At 54.7% G+C, this 23,284-nt stretch overlaps 2 protein-coding genes across 4 annotated transcripts; one reads left to right on the top strand and one right to left on the bottom strand.

The window, feature by feature from the left end:
* The first annotated feature begins 383 nt into the window (after nt 1-383).
* Helz2 (helicase with zinc finger 2) lies at nt 384-15,100 on the top strand. 2 transcript variants are annotated; one of them, XM_005074597.4, is made up of 19 exons: nt 384-469; nt 1,374-2,468; nt 2,835-3,018; nt 3,097-3,204; nt 3,778-4,295; nt 4,396-5,037; nt 5,958-6,741; nt 6,926-7,001; nt 7,145-10,823; nt 10,959-11,095; nt 11,181-11,312; nt 11,395-11,556; nt 11,637-11,784; nt 11,869-11,985; nt 12,514-12,706; nt 12,808-13,161; nt 13,334-13,490; nt 13,585-13,752; nt 13,845-15,100. In XM_005074597.4, exons 2-19 carry the CDS (start codon nt 1,453-1,455, stop codon nt 13,967-13,969), a joined length of 8,700 nt encoding a protein of 2,899 aa, XP_005074654.1. In that variant the 5' UTR covers nt 384-469; nt 1,374-1,452; the 3' UTR covers nt 13,970-15,100. The 2 variants fall into 2 exon arrangements, with proteins under 2 accessions (XP_005074654.1, XP_012972127.1); XM_013116673.3 differs by lacking the exons at nt 13,334-13,490; nt 13,585-13,752; nt 13,845-15,100 and having other exon boundaries at nt 12,629-12,706; nt 12,808-12,985.
* A 2,311-nt stretch (nt 15,101-17,411) lies between these two features.
* On the bottom strand, nt 17,412-19,846 carry Fndc11 (fibronectin type III domain containing 11). Of its 2 annotated transcripts, none has more exons than XM_040733010.1 (2): nt 19,704-19,846; nt 17,412-18,448 (listed from the first exon to the last, which is right to left on the bottom strand). In XM_040733010.1, exon 2 carries the CDS (start codon nt 18,422-18,424, stop codon nt 17,459-17,461), a length of 966 nt encoding a protein of 321 aa, XP_040588944.1. In that variant the 5' UTR covers nt 18,425-18,448; nt 19,704-19,846; the 3' UTR covers nt 17,412-17,458. The 2 variants fall into 2 exon arrangements, with proteins under 2 accessions (XP_040588944.1, XP_012972090.1); XM_013116636.3 differs by having other exon boundaries at nt 17,412-18,470; nt 19,704-19,844.
* Between the last annotated feature and the right edge of the window lie 3,438 nt (nt 19,847-23,284).

Below are 23,284 nucleotides of genomic sequence, written 5' to 3'. Positions count from 1 at the left end.
AGTTCTCAGTTTCTGACCTGTCTGGCGCTGCTCCCAGGGACCCTAGCCCTTGGCCATAGCACACAGAATAAGTTTGTCACGGGTCTATAGGCAAGGGCCCTTCCACTCCTGATAGGAGCATCTTTTGACCCTAAAGCCATCCCCCTCCAGGGGCTCACCTCACCCTTCCCCACACAAGATGCTTCAGACATCCAACTGTGAGTTGGGGGCGGGACAGGAAAAGGGCCAGGTCAAATTCTGCAGTGTTGACCCCAGGGAAACTGTGGGGGTGGTAAGTGTGGGGGGGAAAATCTTACCAAGTCCAGGGAGCTCCGCCAGGTCTGAGAGGGAGGCTATCACTTGAGGGCGGGGCGGGGGCGGGGCAGGGGGGGCAGTGAGGTAATTTCCGTGCTCTGTCGTCAGAGGTCTGAGTCGCCCCAGGGGCAGAATCGAAAGTGATCGCTGCTCCAAGTCGATGCTGTTGTACTGGGTAAGTATGGGGTGGCGGCTGGGGACTGGAGGGACCACCCGGAAAGGTGTGGGGACCATCCCCTTGCCTACAAATGGGCAAGGACCAGCTGCCCCAGACAGACTCCAGCAGCGGACAGCCCCATGGCCCCCTCCTCCTGCTTCTCCAGCTGCGGGGGCGGGGGGGGGGTATGGGGTTCTAGCTCTGATGATTTAGAAACCTCCACAGGAGTGCAGGGGGCACAGGCTTTGCCTGATGCTCACTCTTTCCTTTTTAAAACACAATCTTTGTAGCTCAGCCTTGAAAGTTCTCTTTAGAGTGACAGGGTGTAGGTCAGTATTTGCCGGCCGTGTGTAAGAAGTCTGGGTTTCATCCTCAACACTGAAAAAGAAAAGAAAAAAAAAAAAAAAAAAGGAAAATTCCCCTTAGACCTGACCGGGTGTTTGCAGGGAGTTCCCTCTCCTACCCCTGCTGCGGTGCCACTAACTCAAACTCTGGGCTCTGGACATTACCTCTCCTCCTGGCATCTCTGAGAACTCTAATAAGGACTATCCGACCTGGGTAGAGCAAGACTTCTGCAAGTCTGTGCCCTCTCTCCCCGAGGCTCCTGTTACTAAGTCTGGTAGGCGATGACAGTCCCAGGAGCCGACTAACGGCTCTCAAGAAAGGTGGTACCCTTTTAGTGGTCGGGAGATGTGGAACTTGAGGGGTGAAGGAGCCCCAGAGGTACTAGATGGAGGATTCTTTGCCCCACCCCCGCCCCCAGGCCCCTTCTTCTACCAGCTGCCGCTTGAGTTCCTTTTCAGGAAGAGAGGTTCAGGTGGAACGAGGTTGGACAGAAGTTCCTGTCCTTCACCTGGCAGGGGGCTATGTGGACTCTTCCTGACCTTGGGCTGACTCGCTTCTCTCCCTGTCATCTCTTCAGGGCTGATGGTTTTTCAGTAGATCGGCTGCTCAGAAGAAGCCTTACCCCACAACGCTGGAGAACCTGGCCGTCATCTGAGATGGCATCTTTGGGGCGCAGCCTGCAGCCTGCCAGCACATCGGCCTCCACAGAGACATCCTTGGCGGAACTCTATGCTCAGGTAGACCTCCGCCTGGGCTGTGCCCACTGCACCCAGTGCCTCAACGAGAGCACCTACATCCTGTATGACGTGGAGCACGACTGCCTCACGGAGATCTTGCTGGTCCGCTACAAGCAGGGTGCCAGGGACAAGGTCTGGCGCAAAGTAGGCCGCCGACCCAGCTTCCCAAGACCTAGCCGCTATGAAGTCTGTCGCTACTATAGCCCAGGGTTGGGCTGTAGGCGCCACCGAAACAGATGCACCTTTGCCAGCAGCTCTGAGGAGGCGCTGGTCTGGACATTTGAGCGCAAGCACAACCTTTCCCGCCTGAACTTGAAAGCTGCTGTCCGGGGCACTAGAGCCCTGGATAGGCCACAGACCCCGGCCGACACCATCCGAGCAGAGTTCGGCGGTCATTTCCAACTGCTCTGTGCCCTTTGCTTCAAGTGCCGTCCCTCATGCCTACGCCCTGTGGATCCCAGGGGCCATTGCCCTAGGCACCAAAGCTGCCCCACACTCCTCATCCATGTTATAACCGAGGGCAGGAAGCGGCAGTTTGTGGAAGTGCGGCCACAGCCACAGAACAGACGTCCTTTGAACTACTGCAGGTTTGTGGGCCGCGGGTTACCGTGCCGCCATGGGGTCTCACGCTGTGAGTTTGCACACAGTGCTGTGGAGATGGCTGTGTGGAAGGCGGAGCAGCTGGATGGACTCCAGAGAGGAGACCTGCTCACATACCCTCTCCTCAGAGAGGACAAATGGAAGGCCAGCCAGGGTCAACCTCCTGTGATCCAACTGTACTGCCACGCCTGCTTGGTCACCTGTAGTTCTCAGGAGGCATTTGAGAACCACTGTTCCTCCCTGGAGCATGCGCAGATGGTGGCCTTTGACCAGGCTGTGCCCTGGAATCACTGTGCCCCACCAATGGGGCTCTCCAAATTTGAGCTCTGCCCTAGGTAAGGGGAATTATGTGGGAGGGGGCAAGGGTAGGAGAAGAACCCCCCCCACAAACACCTCAGGTCAGCACCAGGGATTGTGAGGCCCAGCAGGCCTGAGACCTGCCTATCATCCCCTGTGTCCTGTGCACGCATGTCAGGCTAGTACTGCAATGGCCTCCGAAGAAGGTCCCTTAATGCCAGCCATTTCCCTGGAGACTTAGGGTGTAGAGCAAATGAAACCCCTATCTCCCCAACCCCCACCCCACCCCTAGCCTAGAATCCATCTCTGCTCCCCATTCAGGCCCAGGGCTGGGCTTGAGAGGGTTGGCGGCTCCTGAGGCCATACACCTCCACGAGTTCCCGCTGACCTCCTCGCCTCCCCAGGCCCGACCTCTGTGAGTACGGAGATGTCTGCATCAAGGCACACTCAGAACAGGAGCTGCAGGAGTGGGTTCAGCGGGCTCGGGCCGTGGAGATGAGAGAACAGGCTGCCTGGCAGGATGGGCTGGTGTCTTACCAGGCACGGCTGCTAGCTGAGTACCGGTGCAGCAGCAAAGAGGTGTTGGTGGTGAGTAGAGGCTGGGGAGAATGTGAGGGAGGACGGGTCCAGGGCTGCCCTGCTGAGAGCCAGGGCCTCTTCGTGCAGATGGCTGAGACTGTCGATGGGGTGTCTGTCACCTGCCACCAGCCGCTAGTGCATCAGGCCCAGGCGAAGACAACTCAGCACGACTGGAGGTTCACCATCCACTCTGAGGTGAGGGCTCCACAGCCCTGGGACATCAGGTCTCATGGGCAGAGCCTGCCTCGGGTGGGTGGAGGGATTCCCAGGGTGTTAAGGACGACAGGCGGGCAGATACAGGTTTGGAGCTAACGCTGCCAATGGCTCCACCTCCTCATCTATGTGACCTGGGACAAACCCTACAGTCTCTCTGCCTCAGTTTCCTCCCACAGTGGCAGGTGATCACGGCACCCTCACCCCATGGGATCGCTCAGCGGAGTGTATTAATTAATATCAGAAATGAGTGTGCCGGTGTCTGGCACCTGGAGAGTGAGTGTGACTTGTAATGACAGGACCCTGAAAACCCCAGCTGTTCATCTCTCTCTCTCTGTCTCTCTCTCTCTCTTAAATGTCTTCTGAGGCTTAGGCAGGGTCTATGGGCAGAGGTGGAAACCAGGGCAGATGAAACAATCTGAGGGCCCCACACTCAGAAAGTGGCAAGCTACCTGAAGGAAGGATGGGTGGTCAGGGTTGAAGGAGTAACCCCGGGCCCTGAAAGGGTCGGAGGGCCCGTTTGACATGTTGCGGCCTATCTGTCTCCTTCTCCAGGATCCCTTGTTACATGTTGCTCTGCTCAAGCAAGAGCCTGGAGCGGCCTTCTCACTGGTGGCCCCCAGCCTCCCACCAGACCAGCTCTATGCACAGGGAAGGCACTTCCATGTGCCCGGCTCCCCAGCCGAGTTCCAGGTAGGGGTGCGCGTACAGGCTGCCTCCTTTGGCAGCTTTGAGCAATGGGTGGTCTTTGACTTCGGTCACAGACCGGTGCTGCTCCAGAAGCTGAAGCTGCAGCTGGGCCAGTCACACAGTCCCGGGCTCAGTGCAAAGCCGGCATCCAGTCACTCTCAGGAGCTGGAATGCTGGCACACGGGCAACCGCCGCGTGGTGCGTGAGGTAGACTGGACACCCGAGCAGGAAGCCCTGATGGCCAAGTACAAGGTACCCTCCCTGGCCCTGGAGTTCAGTCACAGTGGTGTGGTCTGGGGCCCCATCTCTCGTGCAAACTACCGGCAGAGGATGCACAAGTTTCTCTATGAGGAGGAAGCCGCTCAGCAGCAGCTGGTAGCCAAGTAAGTGGGGGCAGTGGGGCTAGCAGGAGCCACCCACATCTGGACTTGGAGATGGGTCTTTGACTATGGCGTAGGGAGCTGACCTGTAACTTTCCACCAGGCTGGCCATGAAGGGTCAGGTAACCCTGAAGACAGCACTGCAGACACCAGCACTCGGCATGCTCTTTGCACCACCAGGAGCCCTCTATGCCGAGGTCCCCTTCCCCTCTTCTCTGTTGCCAGACACTGACCAGGGCTTCCTGCTGGGCCGAGCAGTCAGCACAGCCCTTGTGGCTCCCGTGCCCGCGCCTGACAATACAGTGTACCAAGTACGGCTGGAGACGCGGGCCAGCTCGGAGAATGCACTGTGGCTGCTGTTGCCAGCGCGGTGCTGTATGGCTTTGGGGCTGCAGCCGCAGGACAGCCCCGTCTTGGAGGTGCAGTTCCAGATCGACCCTCTGACCTTCCGGATCTGGCATCAGGCGGTAGATGCCCTGCCTGAAGAGCGCCTGGTGGTCCCTGACCTGCCCACCTGCTCCCTGCCCGAACCCTGGCCCACCCCACCCTCGTTTCGTGGCAACCACAAGCAGAAGCTGGCTGTGGGACTCATTGCAGGCAGAAGACCTGAGGGCACAAAGCCCATTCCACCACTTCTCATCTATGGCCCCTTTGGCACTGGCAAGACCTACACGCTGGCCATGGCCGCCCTAGAGGTTGTCCAGCAGCCCCACACCAAGGTGCTCATCTGTACACACACCAACAGGTGAGCCCAGAGCTGCTTTCAGCTTGCTTACAACTGGCCCTACCTCCTACGATGTCTGGCTCTCTGATTATGAAGATGTTGCTGGTGGCTGGTTGCATTTTAAACCCAACTGGGGTGCCCTGAATCAGTCAGTGCATATATGGTGTGGGTAAGGAGAAGTGGGTGCCTTTTCACAAACCCTGGGCCAGGGAGGGAGTTATAGTGGTGTTGTGTTTTGGCCTACCCCATGTTTCCTGGTCAAGGCTCTGTATTTCTTTATTATTTTATTTGTTTATTTATTTGTCTATCTCATCTAGTTATTTATTTATACATACTTAATAGAAACCAGCTATTCAACCAAGAAGTTCCCCTTTGATTAATGTGGTTTTTTTTTAGTTCCCTAATACATATTATTACAGGCACAGGGTTCTTCTTTAGCCCAGAGAAGGGGGAGGAAGGAAGCCCAGAATGATGGTCATGTGCCCTGAGGCAATTTCTAGACTGAGCTGCAGATCTGAGTGGCCAGGCTACTGCTTACCTGGAAAATCCTATACAGCATCTCCTTGGCCTCTTACCTCTCAGGCTTTGCTCCTAAGGCCTGAATACCAGTTCTTGTTGCCAAAATTGCAGCCCCCAGAAGCTGGGTTTAGGATCAATGGCAGGCCTCAGCCACCATGGGCTGTCTTGGGCCACGGCTAGCTCTCCCCTTGACCTCAACTCAAGAGACCACCTTCTCTAAGCTATCCCTTGACCACCCAGGCTCAGACCTTCCCCGTGTCTTTGCTTTTTGATCCCTTTGGGGACATTTGGGTCCCTGGGCAAGACCCCTGTCTGTCTGCCTTATGAGTGTCCCTGGCATCCAGGCAAGGCTGAACATGTGTTTTAGCCAGAAGCCTGGGGTCCTGAAGGCAGCATCTCACAGTGCCTTACCCTTCTTACAGTGCTGCGGACATCTACATCCGGGAGTACTTCCACAGCTATGTCAACAGCGGCCATCCAGAGGCAGCTCCACTCAGGGTGATGTACACAGATCGCCCTCCAAGACAGACCGACTCAACCACGTTGCAGTACTGCTGCCTGACTGAGGACAAAAAGGCCTTTCGCCCACCCACGGGAGCAGAGTTGGTACATCACCGATTGGTGGTCACCACCACTTCGCAGGCTCGTGAGCTCCAGGTGCCGGCTGGCTTCTTTTCCCACATTTTCATTGATGAGGCAGCCCAAATGCTGGAGTGCGAGGCCCTCATCCCACTGGCCTATGCCTTGTCATTAACCCGTGTAGTGCTGGCAGGGGACCACATGCAGGTCACGCCTAGGCTCTTCAGTGTGCCCAGGACCAAGGCAGCTGGGCACACACTCCTGTATCGCCTCTTCCTATACTACCAGCAGGAGGTACACAAGATTGCTCAGCAGAGCCGCATCATCTTCCACGAGAACTACCGTTCAACTGCGGCCATCATCAACTTCGTCTCCCACCATTTCTATGTAGCCAAGGGCAACCCCATCCAGGCCAGCGGCAAGGTCCCGTGTCACCCCCAAAATTACCCACTCATGTTCTGCCATGTGGCAGGCAGCCCTGAGCAGGACATGTCCATGACATCCTGGCTGAACTCGGCCGAGGTCACCCAGGTGGTGGAGAAGGTACAAGAGATCTACAACACCTGGCCTCACTGCTGGGGACCTCGGGAGCAGAGACACATTTGTGCGGTCTCCCATGGCGCCCAGGTGAGCTGTCTGTCTCCTTTGGCTCCCACAGTTTTACTTTTCTTTCCTTGCGAGGGTTGCTTTGTTCCTTTTCCAGTCTGATCCGCGTGACCATGGCTGGGGTGAGGGTGTACAAGGGTTGGCAAGAGGACCTGGTCCTTACCGGGGGACAGGCCCTCAGAACCCTGGACTTGTCTGCATGCAGGTCAGTGCGCTGAGGCAGGAGCTAAGGAGGAGGAACTTGGGTGAGGTGTCTGTGGGCAGCTTTGAGATCCTGCCAGGTAGGTGACAGAAATATGGGCCAGGGGCTAGCCTTATCAGGGAGGCAGCTTCCAGCCCATCCCTCAGACTTGTATATGTAGGGTGGGGGCGGGCTAGCCAGTCTGCTGGTTCTGCTTGGCTATCTGATCCATGTCTCCCACAGGGCGTGAGTTCCGGGTGGTGGTATTGAGTTCCGTCCACAACCGCAATAGTCTGCTCAGCCCTGGGGCACCAACCTCGGAATTCTTTACTGAGCCTCGTGTGCTGAACACGGTCATGACCCGCGCCCAGTCTCAGCTGGTGGCCGTGGGGGATGCTGTGGCTCTCTGTTCCTCTGGAGCCTGCAGAAAGCTCTGGAAAAGCTTCATCCGTGAGTGCATAGAGCATCACAGCGTCTTCCCCGAGGACCTGTCCCTGGGACAGATCGAGCAGGGCGTGGCCCAGAGACAGCACTGGTCCTCTTTGACGCTCAGAGCTGGGGACCCAGATGCAAAGCACACAGCCGTGGCGCAGGACCTGCAAAGGCCCGTAGCGGAAGGGACCACGGTCGCAGTGAAGACAGAGACTAGAGCCAGGGCGTCAGCCACAGCACAGACGGAGGTAGTAGCAGCAGAGGACACCGCAAGGGGAGACTCAGCCTCTGGAGACACAGCAGAAGGAGTGTCCACCCTGGAGGGTGGGCTGTCTGAAGAACCTGAGGACTCCGAATCTGACTTCTGGCCCTCTGACTGGGAGCTCAACGCCGATGATGCCATCTTGAAGGAGCTCCTCGATGAAAGCCGGCAAGTGACCGTGACTGTCCGGGAGGATGGGCTTCTGGACACCATGATTTGGCCCGCATCCCCACAACAGGCCCGACAATACACAAACCTACCCTCATCTGTGCTGCGCAAGTTGCTGCGCTCAAACCCCAAGCAATACCGCCGCTGCAGCTTCCTACAGGAGACGTTCGAGAGAGCATTGGCCACTCCACTGGATGACATGGCCTCTAGCCCTATCCAGGTCAGGGGTCGTCTGAACTGTGGGATGGCCTTCACAGGGGATGAGGTACTAGTACAGGTCCTAGACGCAGCAGATAATGACAGGGGCACCTCAGGAAGCCCGCAGGGTCGTGTGATGGGCGTCCTGAAGAGGAGGAGACATGAACTGACCTTTGTGTGTCGTATGGATGAGTGGGACCCCCGAATCATGATCCCCATCAATGGTTCTGTGACCAAGATTTTTGTCGCAGAGATGAAGGACCCACAGCAGGTTCCCGTCCACCGCCTCATTCAAGGCCAAGTGCAGCGCGTAAGGCACGAGAGTCTCATGCCCGAGGACCGGAGCACACGGCTCTTCTGGGTCCGAATTGTCCTTTGGAGAGAACGGTTCTACTACCCGCTAGGCATTGTCCTGGAGGTGCTGCCCAAGGCCATCACCTGGGAGCAGGGCCTTCATATCCTTGACCTAGAGCATGGCCTCAGGGCCCACACACCAGACCCAGCCTCTGTTTCCAAGGCGTTGCAGAGATACCACTCAGAGCTAAACATGGCCACCGGTCAGCGAGAGGACTGCCGCCACCTCTTGACCTTCACCGTGGACCCCCAGGGTGCCCGCAACCTCGATGATGCTCTCAGTGTCCGGGATCTGGGCCCGGTGTATGAGGTGGCTGTGCACATTGCTGATGTGGCCAGCGTGGTACCCAAGGATGGGGCACTGGACGTGGAAGCCCGCCAGCAGGGCTCCGTGTTCTATGCCCCCAGCAGGGAGCCAGTACTCATGCTGCCAGACAGCTTGTGCCAGGACGCGCTTAGCCTTCTGCCAGGCCGGGACCGCCTCACCATCTCCCTCTTCCTCACCATGGGGAAGGGCAGTGGCCGGATCGAGAATCTGCGATTTGCACCCTCCGTAATCTGCTCGGACCGCCAGCTGTCATACGAGGAAGCTGAAGCACTGATCAGGGGCCACCCTGGGGCTGGCCTGGAGCTGCCAGCCCACCTGGACTCTGTGGAAGCCTGTGTCGTGGCTGCCTGCTACTTCTCGTGGGCGCTGCGCCGCCAGCGCCTGCCAGCCACCTGCTACTATGAGCCGCCAGATGAGGACAGTGTGCTGGGCTTTCGCACAGCCCACATCATGGTCCAAGAGTACATGATCCAGTTTAACAGCCACGCAGCTGAATTCCTGGTGCGCAGTAAGCACACACAGACGCTGACACCGCTGAGGTGGCAGCCCACACCCAGCAGGCACCAGCTTGACGGTGTTTTTAAGAAGCACAGAGGACTGGCGCCCCTGTCGCTGCACCTGTGCCACCACGTGGACTCCCAGTACACCCCCAGCAAGCAGCTGCATGTCCTGGCTTCCCTCTGGAAACAAGTGCAGCTTGCAGCTGGCACTCACGACTACAGCCAGATGGTGGACCTGATTGCTGCAGATGACATGCACCCTTCTCTGGCTCCTTTATGCCTGGACTTCCGAAAGGCTCTAGGCCGCTCTGTTTTTGTCCGTTCCAGACAGGGTGAGCAGCAACCCGCTGGCCACTACTCGTTGCAGGTAGATTGGTACACATGGGCCACCTCACCCATCCGTAGGTACCTAGATGTGGTGCTGCAGCGGCTGATCCTAATGGCATTGGGCCACAGGGGCTGTACGTATTCTACCAGGGACATTGATGGGCTCTGCCAGGACTTTAGTCGCCAGTATGCATGTGCCCAGAGTTACCAAAGGCGGGCCTATAGCCTCTACCTGGCCGTCCAGCTGAAGGCCCAGCCTCGATACAAGCTGGGCTTTGTGGTGGATGTCGAGATAGGTTCCCCGTGCTTCAAAATGCTCTTCCCCATCAACCGAGAAACCCTGCCCGACCCCTGCCCTGTCTACTACCACTCTCTGCAGCTGGCTGAACACCCCCAGGAGCTAGTGAGCCAAACAGGCCTGCGGCTTGCATGGCGGCGCCGTATCTACTCAGTGCAGACGTCCAAGCTGTCTTTACCAGTGCTGGGCACAGGTTTTGACCCACACACCCAGATTATAGATGCAGCCCTGTGGACTCAGCTCCTGGAGCTGGTGAAGGAGCAGCGCTGGCCTGAGGTGGCTGCCCTCATCCAGGAGCAAGGTAAGAAGCTTCCTCGTCGAAGGGAGAAAGTACAGATACACCAGAGTCGCTGTGGACACTTTGTAGAGGTGTCCTACGAGCTGAACCGGGGAGATACCCTGCAAGTACAGCTTGGTGCCAGCCTGCAGCGGGGCTTCCTGGCACCAACTCTGCAGCTGTGGACTGTGGTACCTGGCTTCAGCCTCTGTCTGGAGCACATGGAACGGCCAGGTGACTGCTTTTCAGGCCATGTGCACCAGACTCTGCAGGACCACTACCGAAAAGTAAGCGAGTACTCACGCGTGTGGGAGCCACTCTGTGCCCTGGAGTCACTTACCAACGCTGTTTCAGAAAATGACTCCATCGTGCTGCAGAATGTGCACATTTTCTGGGATGCAGATCGGACATCAAGGGGACAGCTGCGGGGCACCTTCCAGCTGGAAGCTGCCTTTCTCCAGGAGAACTATATCAACGCCCACTTAGACTGTTGCTACCTCTGCATTCGGCTTGAGGGGCTCCCTCTCCCGCAAGCCAGCCCACTCCCTGGGCCCAGTTGCCCTGGCCCCTTCCTGAGCATTGACCCTGATACATATACCTGGGTGGCCCATGGGCTGGCTGGTGATTGGGACCAGGAGAATGTGGAGGATCGGGAGGAGGTTCCCAGGCAGGTACATTTCTTCATCCACCACATGGCCATGGAGAAGGTTCCAGAAGAGGTGCTGAAACCTAGTGCTCGGTTCACTGTGGAAGTGATATCTAAGCAGCTTCCTGACCTGTGAGTGGTTTCTGTCACCTGAGGTCAGGGAGAAGGTCCCTTGGATTGAGGTCCAATGGCTCCCCTTTCCTGGGAGGACATGACCCCTCCCTAGGAGAACCCTGTTCACTTGCTGGCATCCTTTCTCATCCCCAGCCGCAAGGAAGAAGCTGTGCGCAGACTGAAAGGGGCATGCCCGCTGGTCATCAGCATCGCCTTGGGACGGCCAATCCCTGAGCCCCCTCACCGGCCTCACCGGCCTCACCGGCCTCACCAGCACTCTTTCTTCAGGGGTAAGTCCGCTCTTTAGCTTCCCCACCTCTCCCCCAGTGCACGGTGCTCAAATGATCCTTGGCTTCTGCTCCATCCCCACCCCAGCACCTACCAGCAGGTTCTTGGAGCGACAGAACTACAACATCCCTGGTGGACGGCATAAGCTGAACCCTAGCCAGAACAGAGCCATCAGAAGCGCTCTGGAGAAGCAGTTCACAGTCATCCAGGGCCCACCAGGTGGAGTTCATTTGCAGGAGCCAAGGGCTGCCCTGGGCGGGCAGGTGTGGCTACGGGGACTCACACTGTCCTCTGTCCACAGGCACAGGGAAGACCATTGTGGGCCTCCACATTATATACTGGTTCCATAGGTCAAACCAGCAGCAAGTACCAACTGGCAGCAGCCCTGGCGGAGAGGAACAGCAGGGGGGGCCATGTGTTTTATACTGCGGCCCCTCCAACAAGTCCGTGGATGTCATGGGAGGTGTGTGAGGGATGAAGTGTGGGACTGCCAGAGGGTGCTGGACATCGAGGTGCAGTCTCTCAGATCTTCCCTTGCCCTAGGACTGCTCCTGAGCAGGAAGACAGAGTTGAGGCCCCTGCGTGTGTATGGGGAGCAGGCAGAGGCCACCGAGTTCCCGATGCCAGGAGTCAGTAGCAGGACTCTATTCGGCAAAACCTCTCAGGAAGGGAGGCCGAATCAGAACCTCAGGTAGAGCATATTATCTGTCTGTGCTGGGATCGAGGCAAGGGGACCTCCATGGCGCAGGGGTTCCACCAAGGTCCTGCCTTGTAGGAGTATCACCCTTCACCACCGGATCCGCCATGCCCCCAATCCATATGCAGCAGAGATCAGAAAATTTGATGCCCAGCTTCGGGAAGGGAAAACATTCTCAAAGGAAGATCTTATGGTGTAAGTGGTGGGCTTAGCGCTAGGTGGAGCTGCCTGTTGTAGAATGTCATCTTAAGGTGTGTTACTTTGTTGTCATATGCTCTGTAACATTTGCTTAATGATACAAAGATGAGTTTGATTAAATAAGATTCACTTGCGGTCAGGAGGCTGGGTCAACAACTAGCTGACAGGAAGCTGTAGGGAGGAGCCAGGTGGAGAAGGGTTTATAGGGAGGGGTGGGAACAAGCACAGGGGCTTGAGGAGGGGGCTGGAGAAGGAGGTGAGCCGCTTGCTATTCAGCCTCTCCAAGGAGCAGAACTCTACCTCGACCACTGAGTTTTGAGTTCTTTAGAGGGACAGAGATTTAGACGAGTTCCCTCGTAGCTGTGAAGGAGGGAATGGGATCCCCTCAGGGGGCAGCTCTTGTGGCCTAACTGCTGCCTATAGCTGCAGACAGCAGTGGCAGGAAAGGCATACACAACCGAAAATGAGAACAGCCACTGCCCGTTGTCGGCAAGCTCACCGGATGACGCGTGTTGCCTCGCACAGGTACAAGAGAGTCTTGGGGAAGGCACGTAAATATGAGCTTGACCGGCACTCAGTCATCCTGTGCACCTGCTCCTGTGCGGCATCGGGGAGCCTGAAAACCCTCCGTGTTCGACAGGTCCTTATCGATGAGGCAGGCATGGCCACTGAGCCAGAAACCCTTATCCCCTTGGTGTGCTTCTCACAGATCGAGAAGGTAAGACGGGAAGGGTTCTAGAGCTGCTGCCTGGGTCCCCCAAGAAGCTGGGATGCCTCTGGCTATAAGGGTGTCAAGATCATATCTGTCTGTGCTTCCAGGTGGTTCTCCTTGGAGACCACAAGCAGCTGCAGCCTGTGATCAAGAACGACCAGCTGCGAAACCTGGGGATGGACCGGTCTCTCTTTGAGAGGTACCACAGGGATGCCATCATGCTGGACACACAGTACCGTATGCATAAGGACATCTGCTCCTTTCCCTCCATGGAGTTCTATGGGAGAAAACTGAAGACCTGGCCTGACCTGAAGCGTCCACCTAGCATCCTGGGCCATGCTGGCAAAGAGAGCTGCTCTGTCATCTTTGGCTATGTCCAGGGCCACGAGCAGAAGCTGCTGGTGTCCACCGAGGATGGCAATGAGAACTCCAAGGCCAATCCAGAGGAAGTAACAGAGGTGGTGAGTGTCAGAGCAACTCGCCTTGGTGCCTGGCAGGTCAGGGAAGGCTTCCTGGAGGAGGGTGAAGGCCAAGGAAAGCTTCAGTGGTCAGGAAGACTGGGATCAAGCCAGGTCTCTGTGCTCAGGACAGGAGGACTGGGTTCCAACTCTACCTGCCTTCTCATCTACTTAGGTCCGCATCACCAAGCAGTTGACCCTGGACCGGACTGTGGATCCCAAGGACATCGCCGTCCTTACACCCTACAATGCACAGGCTGCCGCAATCAGCAAGGGCCTCAGGCAAAGAGGGGTCACCGGAGTGACTGTGACTTCTATAACCAAGAGCCAGGGTGAGGCTGGCCCCCATATTAGTGTGGGAGTCAGCAGGGGTGTTGGTGGGCATAGAGCTGTGAATTCATCTACCATCCCCTCCCCTCCTCCCAGGGAGCGAGTGGCGCTATGTATTAGTGAGCACAGTCAGAACATGCCCCAAGAGTGACGTGGACCAGCGGCCAACCAAGAGCTGGCTCAAGAAGTTTCTGGGCTTTGTTGTGGACCCCCACCAAGTAAACGTGGCCATCACCCGGGCACAGGAGGGCCTGTGCCTCATTGGTGAGGGTTTGCATTTCTGGGGAAGGCTGGGGTGAGGCAGTGTCAAGCATGCTCAGGGCCAGAACTAAGAGCTACCTTGATTCTCTCTGCAGGGGACCACGTATTGCTACGCTGCTGCCCACTCTGGCATCGTCTCCTAGACTTCTGTGAGGCCCAACACAGCCTTGTACCTGCTGAGAAGGTGCGGGTCCAGAGAAAGTCTGCTCTGTCCTCCTGAAGAGCCCTCGCCTGCCCAGCCTTTGATGTACCAGCAGCTGAGGACATGTCCCTCATTCTTCTGCCAAGGCCCTGGGCATATAGTGGATTGCCACAGCTCACAGTCCCAGATGAACATTAGTCAGCCACCTCTGCTATCTTCTTGGGAGAGGCCCCAAAGATACTGGCTGCAGTCATGTAGCAGTGACAGTCCTACGGGTGGTGGCCTCTTCCTGGGCCGGAAGCAGAGTTAATAATGATGACCTTCCTGTTTGTGCCTGAACTTGAGTGGAAGGGAAAGGGCTAGAGGTGGGCCCCTTTGCTCCTGACTGTGTTGCTTTTCCTGGGGCATTTGGTGACTGGGACACCTCTTAGTGACCCCAGAGGACCCTAGGATATACCTTTGCTGTTACTAGGAGCATCAACAGGAATGAGACTCCTCTGAGCTGCACTTTGACACTGAGATCCATCTATAGTTGCACTGGGCACCATGCATTCATTTGTCATATTTTCTAGTCTTAATAACCTAAAGATAATACCTCTTACTGGGCCACTCAGAATGGGCAAGGAAGCCTTCCTGGAAGAAAGACTTTTTATCTTTTACTATTTAACTACCTTATATCCTGCAGGGCTACCTGCTAGGATAGGGAGAGAGAAGGACACAGCTAAGCCAAATGATCACAACAGCCCTGTCTCCTGGGATGTGAAGTAGCAGCCCTGCCTGTGGGCAGGCAGCTGGGAATGAGGTACCCCAGTACCACTGGGGGGGGGCTATGCTTCTTTACCAAGCTTTCATGTCTATATCTAGGGCTTTAGGACAACCTAAATCTAAATTTTTTTTCTGCGGGACCGAGCAGGCAAAAATCTCTCCCTTCATGTCTCCCCCTTGTGCTCCCACCTCCTGGCAGTTCCAAGGCCGGAGCCACCTCCCTTCTCAGTGAGAATCTCCTCTCCCGAGGACAGGGATGCTACAAGCGAGCTGTACTACACCAGAAGAGGCGGGGCTCCCTAAGGCCTGGCTGCAGAGCCTTCTGTGGGAATGACATCTGGTGTTTTCTACAAATGAATTTCTACACATTCCATCTTTTAACCTTTTCTCAGGTTATGCCTTCTGTAACTGGATAATTTTATTATAAAAGTTTCTCTGAAAGTTTTCATGGGTGTTTTGTGCTGTGGGCAAGAGTAGACAGGACTGGCCTTCATCTTGTAGCCGTTGAGGTGGTCAGAGGAGGAGTTGGGTCCAGAACCTGGGAGAGTGGGAAGAGAAGGTAGTGGTATCCTATCTCATGACTCGGAAAATGGATGCACAGTCATAGGAAGCTAGTGGATGATTTAGCAGAGATGGGCTGGAACTGGAGTGCTAAAGTCTGATCCTGTAGGTTTGGCTAAGTGCTCTTAGTCCCCAGGCTGAAAGCAGGTCCAAAGTCCTTACGGTTGTGACCTCAGTGACAACTTACCTGGTCTGGGCCCTATGACCTCCTCTCCAAGTCAACTTGTGACATGCATTCATTTGGCCTTTGACTTGTAGCCAAACAAGCTTACCCTAGCACAGCTGATACAAGAATGATCCTAGAGACACTGTAAGGAAAAGAGGTCCCCAAGGGCTACATCTGTTTCTAGAGTTACAGAGCACTAACCCCACCTGCCCCCTCATCCACGTAGGTCTGCAGCTGAGTTTGGCAGGGATCGTAGTGTCCTGGCTGGGTTCCTGGGGGCAGCTTGTACTAGGGGTGTGATAGTAGAAGATGAGCTTTTAAAAGGTTTGGGGTGCCTTTGGCTCAAAGAGCAGTTCGAGAGCAGCCATAAATAAGTAGTGGAGTTTGGGGATGGATATGTACTAAAATAAGCAAGGCATCCCCAGATAAGAGACAGTAGGATCTCCCCCCACCTAGAGTCAGGGAGGGATTCTTTTAGAGGAAGAGGATTTGAAGTTGGTGGGAAGTAGTGAGGGATGGTTTTTAAGTTGGAGCTCAAGATGAGAAGAAACCCAGATCCATCATGAATAAAGATGCCAAGTGTGGTGGAGGTGAGATGAGCCTTGAGAAGGTATTGGCACTAGTGGGCAGTGCGCAGGCTGGGGAATGGGCTAGGTGAACCAGCTTCCCAGCACCTCGTGTCTGTAGTAGCTCCACTGTGTGTCCACCTCTAGGCTACATTCCTCTGGGCCTAATGGGGCACAAGGCTGGACCATAGCTAGGGATAGGAGTCTTCTGCTCTCAGTTAGTCAGCATGCCAAGCTGCTAGACCCACAAATATTTCCATTAGCCAGCCCTCATTCTAGGTCTCCCCTCTCTGGGAGAATTGCCATGACCAATACCCAGTCTCCACTCATAACACATAGGCCATTGTGGGTCCATCCTACATCTCTAGGATAACCCTATCCTGAGACACACCTATAAGCAATTGGCACTTTGACCACATGATGCCACAGAGAATGACAGTCCTGATTTGTCCATCAGTGGCTGGAAGTACCTGACTGACTTACCCGGCTGAGCCCCGACAGGCAGAGCACATCCCCCGTGTGCTCTGACTCGGAAAATGACTCCTCTGCCATTGGGGGAGGATTCCCTGTCTTTGATCACTTGACCACCTGCTCCTGCCAGGCTTGGTAATCTCAGGATGACTATTACCCACGGTGCGTGTGGTGGGGAGGAAGCTGGGCTCAGAGCGTGATGTGTCAGCTCTTATTCTCTTTATCGGCTCTGTTGCTTTGCTCAGCGTACAAAGTGCTATCATTCTGGACCTAGAGGTGATCAAACCTGCATCTACCTCTTCAACCTTAAGTGATTGTGTGTGTGTGTGTGTGTGTGTGTGTGTGTGTGTGTGTGTGTGTGTAGAAGACCTTAATATCAAGGTGCTTTGGACACCAATGAGGAATGTGGTCACCTATGTGTGCTGAATACCATCAACTGGCAAGGGGTGGCACCGTTGAATGTCTTAGAGAAGGTCCCAGTCAGGGTTCCTTTCTGGGACCCTCACACACTTGGGGTGCCCATGAACTTCAGTTTACTTGGAGAGAATGTAAGACCTTTATTTTAAAAGTAAGACATCATTTGGTCCTGGGCATCCTTGCTCCAAGGCATCTGGGATGCTGACACCAAGGCTATGACTGCCCTCAGTGGTGTCCAGACAGGACCAAAGTATCCTCTTCCTCAGGGAACTCAAGCTAGGAGGAAGGCAAAGAAATCTGGTTCTGGATGTGGGGGTGGGGGTGGGGTGAGGGACATAGGAGGTGCTGAGGTTAAGGGAGCTGAGTTCCCTTGGAACAGCTCCCATTATTGGAGGTGGCAGCCAGGTACCAGCAGCCAGCACTTCCTGCTCCTGTGGACAGTGGTGCTGAAATGTCCAATCTGGGGCTCTCCTGGAAAAGACAGAAGGCACAGGGGCTCTGGGACTTGTGGGCCATCAGGAAAAATCTATATGGTTGCTGTTGCCTTAAGGCCTAAGTAGGGTTGTGTCTTTAATTTGGTGTGCGTATACTCCTCTTTATTAGTGGATAAATATTAGAAAATCATCTCTCAGAAGGTGTGGTCAGGGGCAGGCTGGGCTTGCCCAGCCGGCTGGGGGCAGGCCCTCCAGGGGGTCCTGGCATGGTCTGCAAGGTGAGGCTGTCCCGCCAGGGCTCATACACCAGGGTGTAGCTTTCTGCCCTCTTGATAGTGAACTTGTAGGTACGGTTGGGCAACAGATTGTGGACATCAAAGGTGCAGGCAGCCACAGGGACTATGCCACACTGTGTACACTCCTGCTGTGTCCGCGGCTCCAGCAGCTTGAAGCGCAACTCATACTGCTCTGGCGCTGCTGGTTGGATGGTAACGAACCAGCGCAGGCTGACCCAGTCCTGATGGGCCACTGACTCCTTCCTGTCAAACATAACTGGCATCTTTGTGCTCAGCATGAGCCGGATGTGTGGGATTTTGGTGGCTCCGATGTCAGACACCAGGCGGTGCTTGACGTGCAGGTGCCCTGGTACCATCATGGCCAGGAAGTTGTCCATGACAACTGACAGGTCTGCCAACTGCTGCTCCACGAGCCCCCAGCCAGTCAGGAAGGGCCGCGGGTCAGGGGCCTCGAGCAGGGCATCCAGCGCTGCTCGGCCATGGTCTAGCTGCTCCAGTAGGTCCCCGAGCAGCAGGAGCTGGATCTTGGTCTGTGCTGTGCCCACCTTCTTCATGCGCTGAAACTTCCAGGGGTCAATGAGCTGGAACATGGTGTTAGGCAGCACCAGTGGGTTCTGGTCACCCAGGGCCAGGTGCTTAGGGAGGATCTCAATGTAGTAGGAACACTTCTTAAGCAGCTGCATGCGGGCGTGGTGGCGCTTGAGCAACTGGGGGCTCAGGTCTGTGGTCAGAAACTCACGCAGCACGTTGCGGCGCTCCACATAGGTCCTCCAAGCCTCCGGCTCCAGCAGTTGCTGGTCGTCTGCTTCCTCTACCTCCTCTGCGTCCAGGAAGGAATGTGGACTGTCCAGTTTCATTTTGTCCAGGGCCAGGCCTGTCACCTGGAAGTTCATTGTCGAGGAGCTGAGGGTAAGGACTAGGCATCAGCTGTGACAATCAAACTGGCTCTGCCCCTTAACCTAAGCCTTCCTCACATCAGCCGCTGCCCCATAAATGTCCTTTGCTCTCCCCCCTGGACCACAGCCTTCTGAACAGAGACCCCTGGAGGGATAGAATAAGTAGGCTGGGTACTAGACAAGAGTAGAAGATGAACAGGAAACTTTTATCTAGGGGCCAGTAGTCTTTTGTGGGTGATGAGCTAACAGAGCTGAGAGAGTGGGCTATGGGGTCAGAATGGCCTGTAAAGCAGCTCTGAGACAGATCCTCTAAGCCTCAGGTCCCTACCATGGATAATGGACGGTGCCCCTGGGGCTGTGGAGAAGCTTAGAGTGACCCCTGGGGCACTGACGATTACCCATACATCCCAATACTCTCCAGAGATCTGGTATACCTCAGCACTGCTACAGGACTCTACATCATCCTCACACGGAGAGGGGCCTTTCGTGCTCAAGAGCAGAGCAGGTCCCATCCTACCATCCCACAGATAGGGAGTCTGAGGTTAAAAGCTGGGCAGGCTCGTCTTCCTCCACGGTCACTTTTGGTTTTGACATAGCATCTTGCTCTGTTGTCCAGGCTGCCCTCCAACCCCTGTGCTCAAGCCTTCTCATCACACCCTCTTGAGACTTCAGGGGTGTATGCTACTGAATCCGGTTTATCACAAAGTTGGGATCGTTGAAGTCTGCCCTCCTCTCCTTGTCCCCATACCTGGTCCCCCAAATCTGGCTGCCTGTGGAGAGACTGAAATACCACACAGCCCAACAGCCAAGAGCTCCCTGGTGAAGGGACCAGCAGCCTGCCAGTTAGTTGTCCCTGGCACTGGGCCAGTGGCTTCACTTGGAGATTTCAGGTTGTGGGAAACTGGGTTGGATGAATGAGAAACAGAACTAAGAGACTGGATGACTATAGTGCTCAAGGTCATCCACACAGGTCCCTGCTAGTAAGGTTGATCCAAGTTGGCTTCGCTTTCCCAAAGAGTCGGGAGGGCTAAAACAGGCATCCGGGACAGCAGAGATTAGTTCCCGGCTGAATGCAAGCTGAGACCAGGGCCCCAGGACCCTGAGCCAAAACAGTTCCTTGCAGCTACAAAACTCTATGGAACTCTCCAAAGCTACTTTCCCCATCTAAGTTACTCCATTTCCCCTGTGGAGACGACCCACCCCGATCCCCTGGGCACACCTCCCCAAGCCCTCTACCTACCACTCCTCTTCCGGATCACCTCGTGAGTCCCAGCCCCCTTCTGCAAGTGCCTGGTGGCCGCCTCCTCTGCTGAGCCCAGCGCGAGCCGCAGGGTGCACTGTCCGGTCAGCGCTCCCCCTGCCTCAGGCCCACCTGTTGCCATAGGAACCACTGGCCCTTGTGACGCTGTGCACCAGCCCAGGTGTAGTGAACTCTTGATTTGAGGGCGGAACTCAGGTATGAGGCAGCAGCGATTTATGTCCAGGGCCCCACGGACTCAAAACAAGCTCGACCTTAGCTCGCCCCACGGGCTAGTGGAACTGTGCTTCGTGTCTCGCACCCGCCCAGGAGCTTCTAAGGTGGCTGGGCCAACAGACTGGCTTGAAGTGGGTTCCCTGCAGGAAAACGTTGTCTTTGAACGGGAAAGCCCTGGCTTCTGGGGTCCAAGAAGCCCGCAGATGCCAATGGAGTGCAGGGAAGGGGCGCCTGCTTGACATTTCACCAAGCTGTAGCCCGCGGATCCCATGGGATGCCATATGAATGTCCAGGAGGAAAACTGGTCCCTGGGAGGCAAAGAGCATGAAAAGCTACAGGAAGAATACCAGCTCCCCAGCTCTTCCTCAGGAAGGAGGTGGGTGAGGCTCACTACCCTTGCTCTTGGGGGTTGGGCTTGTTCTAGGCCTATTAAAAAAAAAAAGGCTCCTCAGTCCCACTCTATCCGCCTACCCCCAATTCTTAACTTTTTAATTAAAAAATATATTTTGTACATATATATGAGCATTTTACCTTCATGTATGAATGTGCACCATGTGTATACCTGGTGCCCACAGAGGTTAGAAGAGGGTGTTGGATTCCCTGGAACTGGAGTTAGGGTTGTTTTTCAATCCACCATGTAGACGCTGACAACTGAACCCAGGTGGTCTGCAGTAGCAACAAGTGCTCTTAACTTCTGAGCCATCACCCCAGCTCCTCTAATGTTTAATTAAAAATGTCATTTTGAGGTTTGCAGAGTTACATGCAGTGCTTTGCTGTGCTTTGTTTGTTTTTGTTTTTACAGGGTGTCACTATGTAGCCCTCACCGGCCTGAAACTCTGTAGACCAGGCTGGGCTCAAAATCACAGAGATCCCACCTTCCTCTGTCTCCCAAACTCTAGGATTAAAGGTGTGCACCACCACAGTTGGCTCACAGCAGTTGTAAAGAGTGATGATCCTTACCCGTCATCCATTTTCCCAGATGCAAGGTTTTTTTTTTTCTTTTTTTTTTTTTTCACGCCAGCACACAGGGTAGCTGTGGCTGCAGAGACACCACTCGGGGTCCAGCGGGGATTAGCCCGTCTCCAAGTCATCCCTTGTCTTAGTTTTTATTGCTGTGACAAGATACCATGACCAAGGCAACTTATAGAAGAGTTTATTGGGCTTTATAATTTCATGATCATCATTGTGGGGAGCATGGCAGCAAGCAGACAGGCATGGTGCTGGGTCAGCAGCTGAGAGCTTAACATCCTTATCTGCCAGATGGAGGCAGAGGAAGCAGATTGGGGATGATACGGGCTTTTGAAACCTCAACCCCCCCCCCCCCCACACATACCTCCTCCTATAAGATAAACCTAATCCTTCCCAAACAATCCAACTCACTAGGGACCAAGTTGACGTATGTGAGCCTATGGGGACCATTCTCATTCAAACCCTCACATCCCCCTTCCTGACCACTATATGATGTTCCTATCGTCACGCAACATGCATTTTAGTCCAGTTTCAAAAGTCCTCATACTCTTTTTTTTTTTTAAAGAGTCTCAACCCAGTTTAAAAGTTAGTCTCAAGGGACTCAAGGCACTCTCCTAATTGTAAGCCCCTGGCTAAATGAAAACCAAAAGGCAAATTTCATGCTTGCAACATACAGCAATTCTGTCTGTGGGTGGAATCTTTTTTTTTTTTTTTTTTGAGCTGGATCCTACAAATTCTCTCCCTGCTCTGATCTTGGGGAAGGGCTGAACTCTCCTTATCTATGGGAGGAAGAAGACTCCTTTATCTCCAGGCTTTTCTGACAGCAGTTGTTGGTCTCCTGACTCTCAGCATTTCCTTGAGCTGATAAAGGCCTGGGAATGAGGACTGGAGAACAGGTCAAAGGACAGGGCGGAGTCCTCTAGTCTTGACCATCTGTCTGCCTTTGGGCTCCAGCTACACATAAAATGTGCTGGGTCCCCGAGACCAGGACACAGTGGCTTTAGGGGCAAGGGAGTGTCTGGGAGGAATCTACACTCAGTGCCCTAAGCCTGACCTCACCATGATCTGTGCAGAGGGGGTATCCCTTGTAGGGCCACAGCCTGAAGATAGGAAGCTTACTTTCTTTCTTTAATTTTTAATATATATATATATATTTATTATATATGCAGTGTTCTGCCTGCAGGCCAGAAGAGAGTACCAGATCTCATTATAGATGTTTGTGAGCCACCTTGTGGTTGCTGGGAATTGAACTCAGGACCTCTGAAAGAACAGCCAGGACTCTTAACCGCTGAGCCATCTCTCCAGGCCCCAGGAAGTTTAATTTCTTACCAGGGAGGTACATGGTTAATATTGAGGACTCCATTTATACAGCAAGACAGGTGAATGTGAGCATCAAGGCCCCTTCTGGAACTCCCTGAATTTTATATTTTTCTGGACAGTTTGTATGTCTATGACATGGAGCTTGTGTCTTAGAGTTCCTGTCCCTTCCTGGATGTTCAAGCCAAGGGACTGGGATTTAGCTACCTGGGATTCTTGGAAGGGCAAAACCAGTGAGCTCATAGGTATCTCTGGTACACTAGAGCTTATAAATTGCCCCAGCTGCTCCACAAAAAAAAAGTCTACTTTTCTAGGCTAGGTGGGAAAGAAACCTGTTCGATATGTTTGAAGGATAAGCAGTGGAGGAAGGATTTGTAGCAATTATATATGGAAGCTTAGTAGTAACCACTCAGAGATGCTAAGGTGCTGTGCTTGGGAGAGAGAAGCCAGCAAGGGGGCAGAGAGCTTGCAGGCGAGAACCCCTCCTCAGACTCAGACAGGAGCATGTTCTAGAACTGAGCTTGCTGGAACTTGGTCCCCACTTCCTGACTTGGTACAAAACTGGGTGGCTTGCCTCATTACCCAGAAAGAGAATTCAGGGCTCGGTGAGAACTTACCCACTTCCCTTTCCTTGCATGCTGACCATATCCCCAAGCTGGAGTCCTAGATAACCAAGTCTCCTCTCTGCAGTGGTAGGAAACATCTCCTGGTCATGAAATGGCTCAGAAATCATACTCAAGCCACACCTCCTATGTACCTGGCCCCTCACTAGTCCCCCCAGAGGTTACTACCAGCATTTCTCAACACAGGAATCAGGGTGCCAACAGTTCACTGTGTGTTGAGCATTTGCTTCAGAGGCCACCGCTAAGTTGGACAGGCTGCGCATACCTATTGGCATCTGCCCCTGGATCCGGGGGCGGTGGGGGATTACGTTACAGAATTAGCTAAGGTTTAACAAGTCGAATAGTGTTTCACAGAAATCTAGCTACCGATAATGAGCTGCTCCCTCTATAGACCCCACGATCCTAGGGCGGCTGCTGAGTGCCAATGCCAGTCTAGCA

This window comes from Mesocricetus auratus, unplaced genomic scaffold (genome assembly GCF_017639785.1).
Source record: "Mesocricetus auratus isolate SY011 unplaced genomic scaffold, BCM_Maur_2.0 Super-Scaffold_100028, whole genome shotgun sequence".
Lineage (NCBI taxonomy): Eukaryota > Metazoa > Chordata > Mammalia > Rodentia > Cricetidae > Mesocricetus > Mesocricetus auratus.
The sequence above is the reverse complement of the archived record's forward strand: the minus strand, read 5'-3'. Positions and strand labels throughout refer to the sequence as shown.

Coding starts and splice junctions, on each gene's coding strand:
- Helz2 (XM_005074597.4), top strand. CDS start 1,453: ATGGCATCTTTGGGGCGCAGCCTGCAGCCTGCCAGCACATCGGCCTCC. Junction 2,469..2,834: donor AAATTTGAGCTCTGCCCTAG/GTAAGGGGAATT, acceptor TCGCCTCCCCAG/GCCCGACCTCTGTGAGTACG. Junction 11,313..11,394: donor AGTCATCCAGGGCCCACCAG/GTGGAGTTCATT, acceptor CTCTGTCCACAG/GCACAGGGAAGACCATTGTG.
- Fndc11 (XM_013116636.3), bottom strand. CDS start 18,460: ATGAACTTCCAGGTGACAGGCCTGGCCCTGGACAAAATGAAACTGGAC.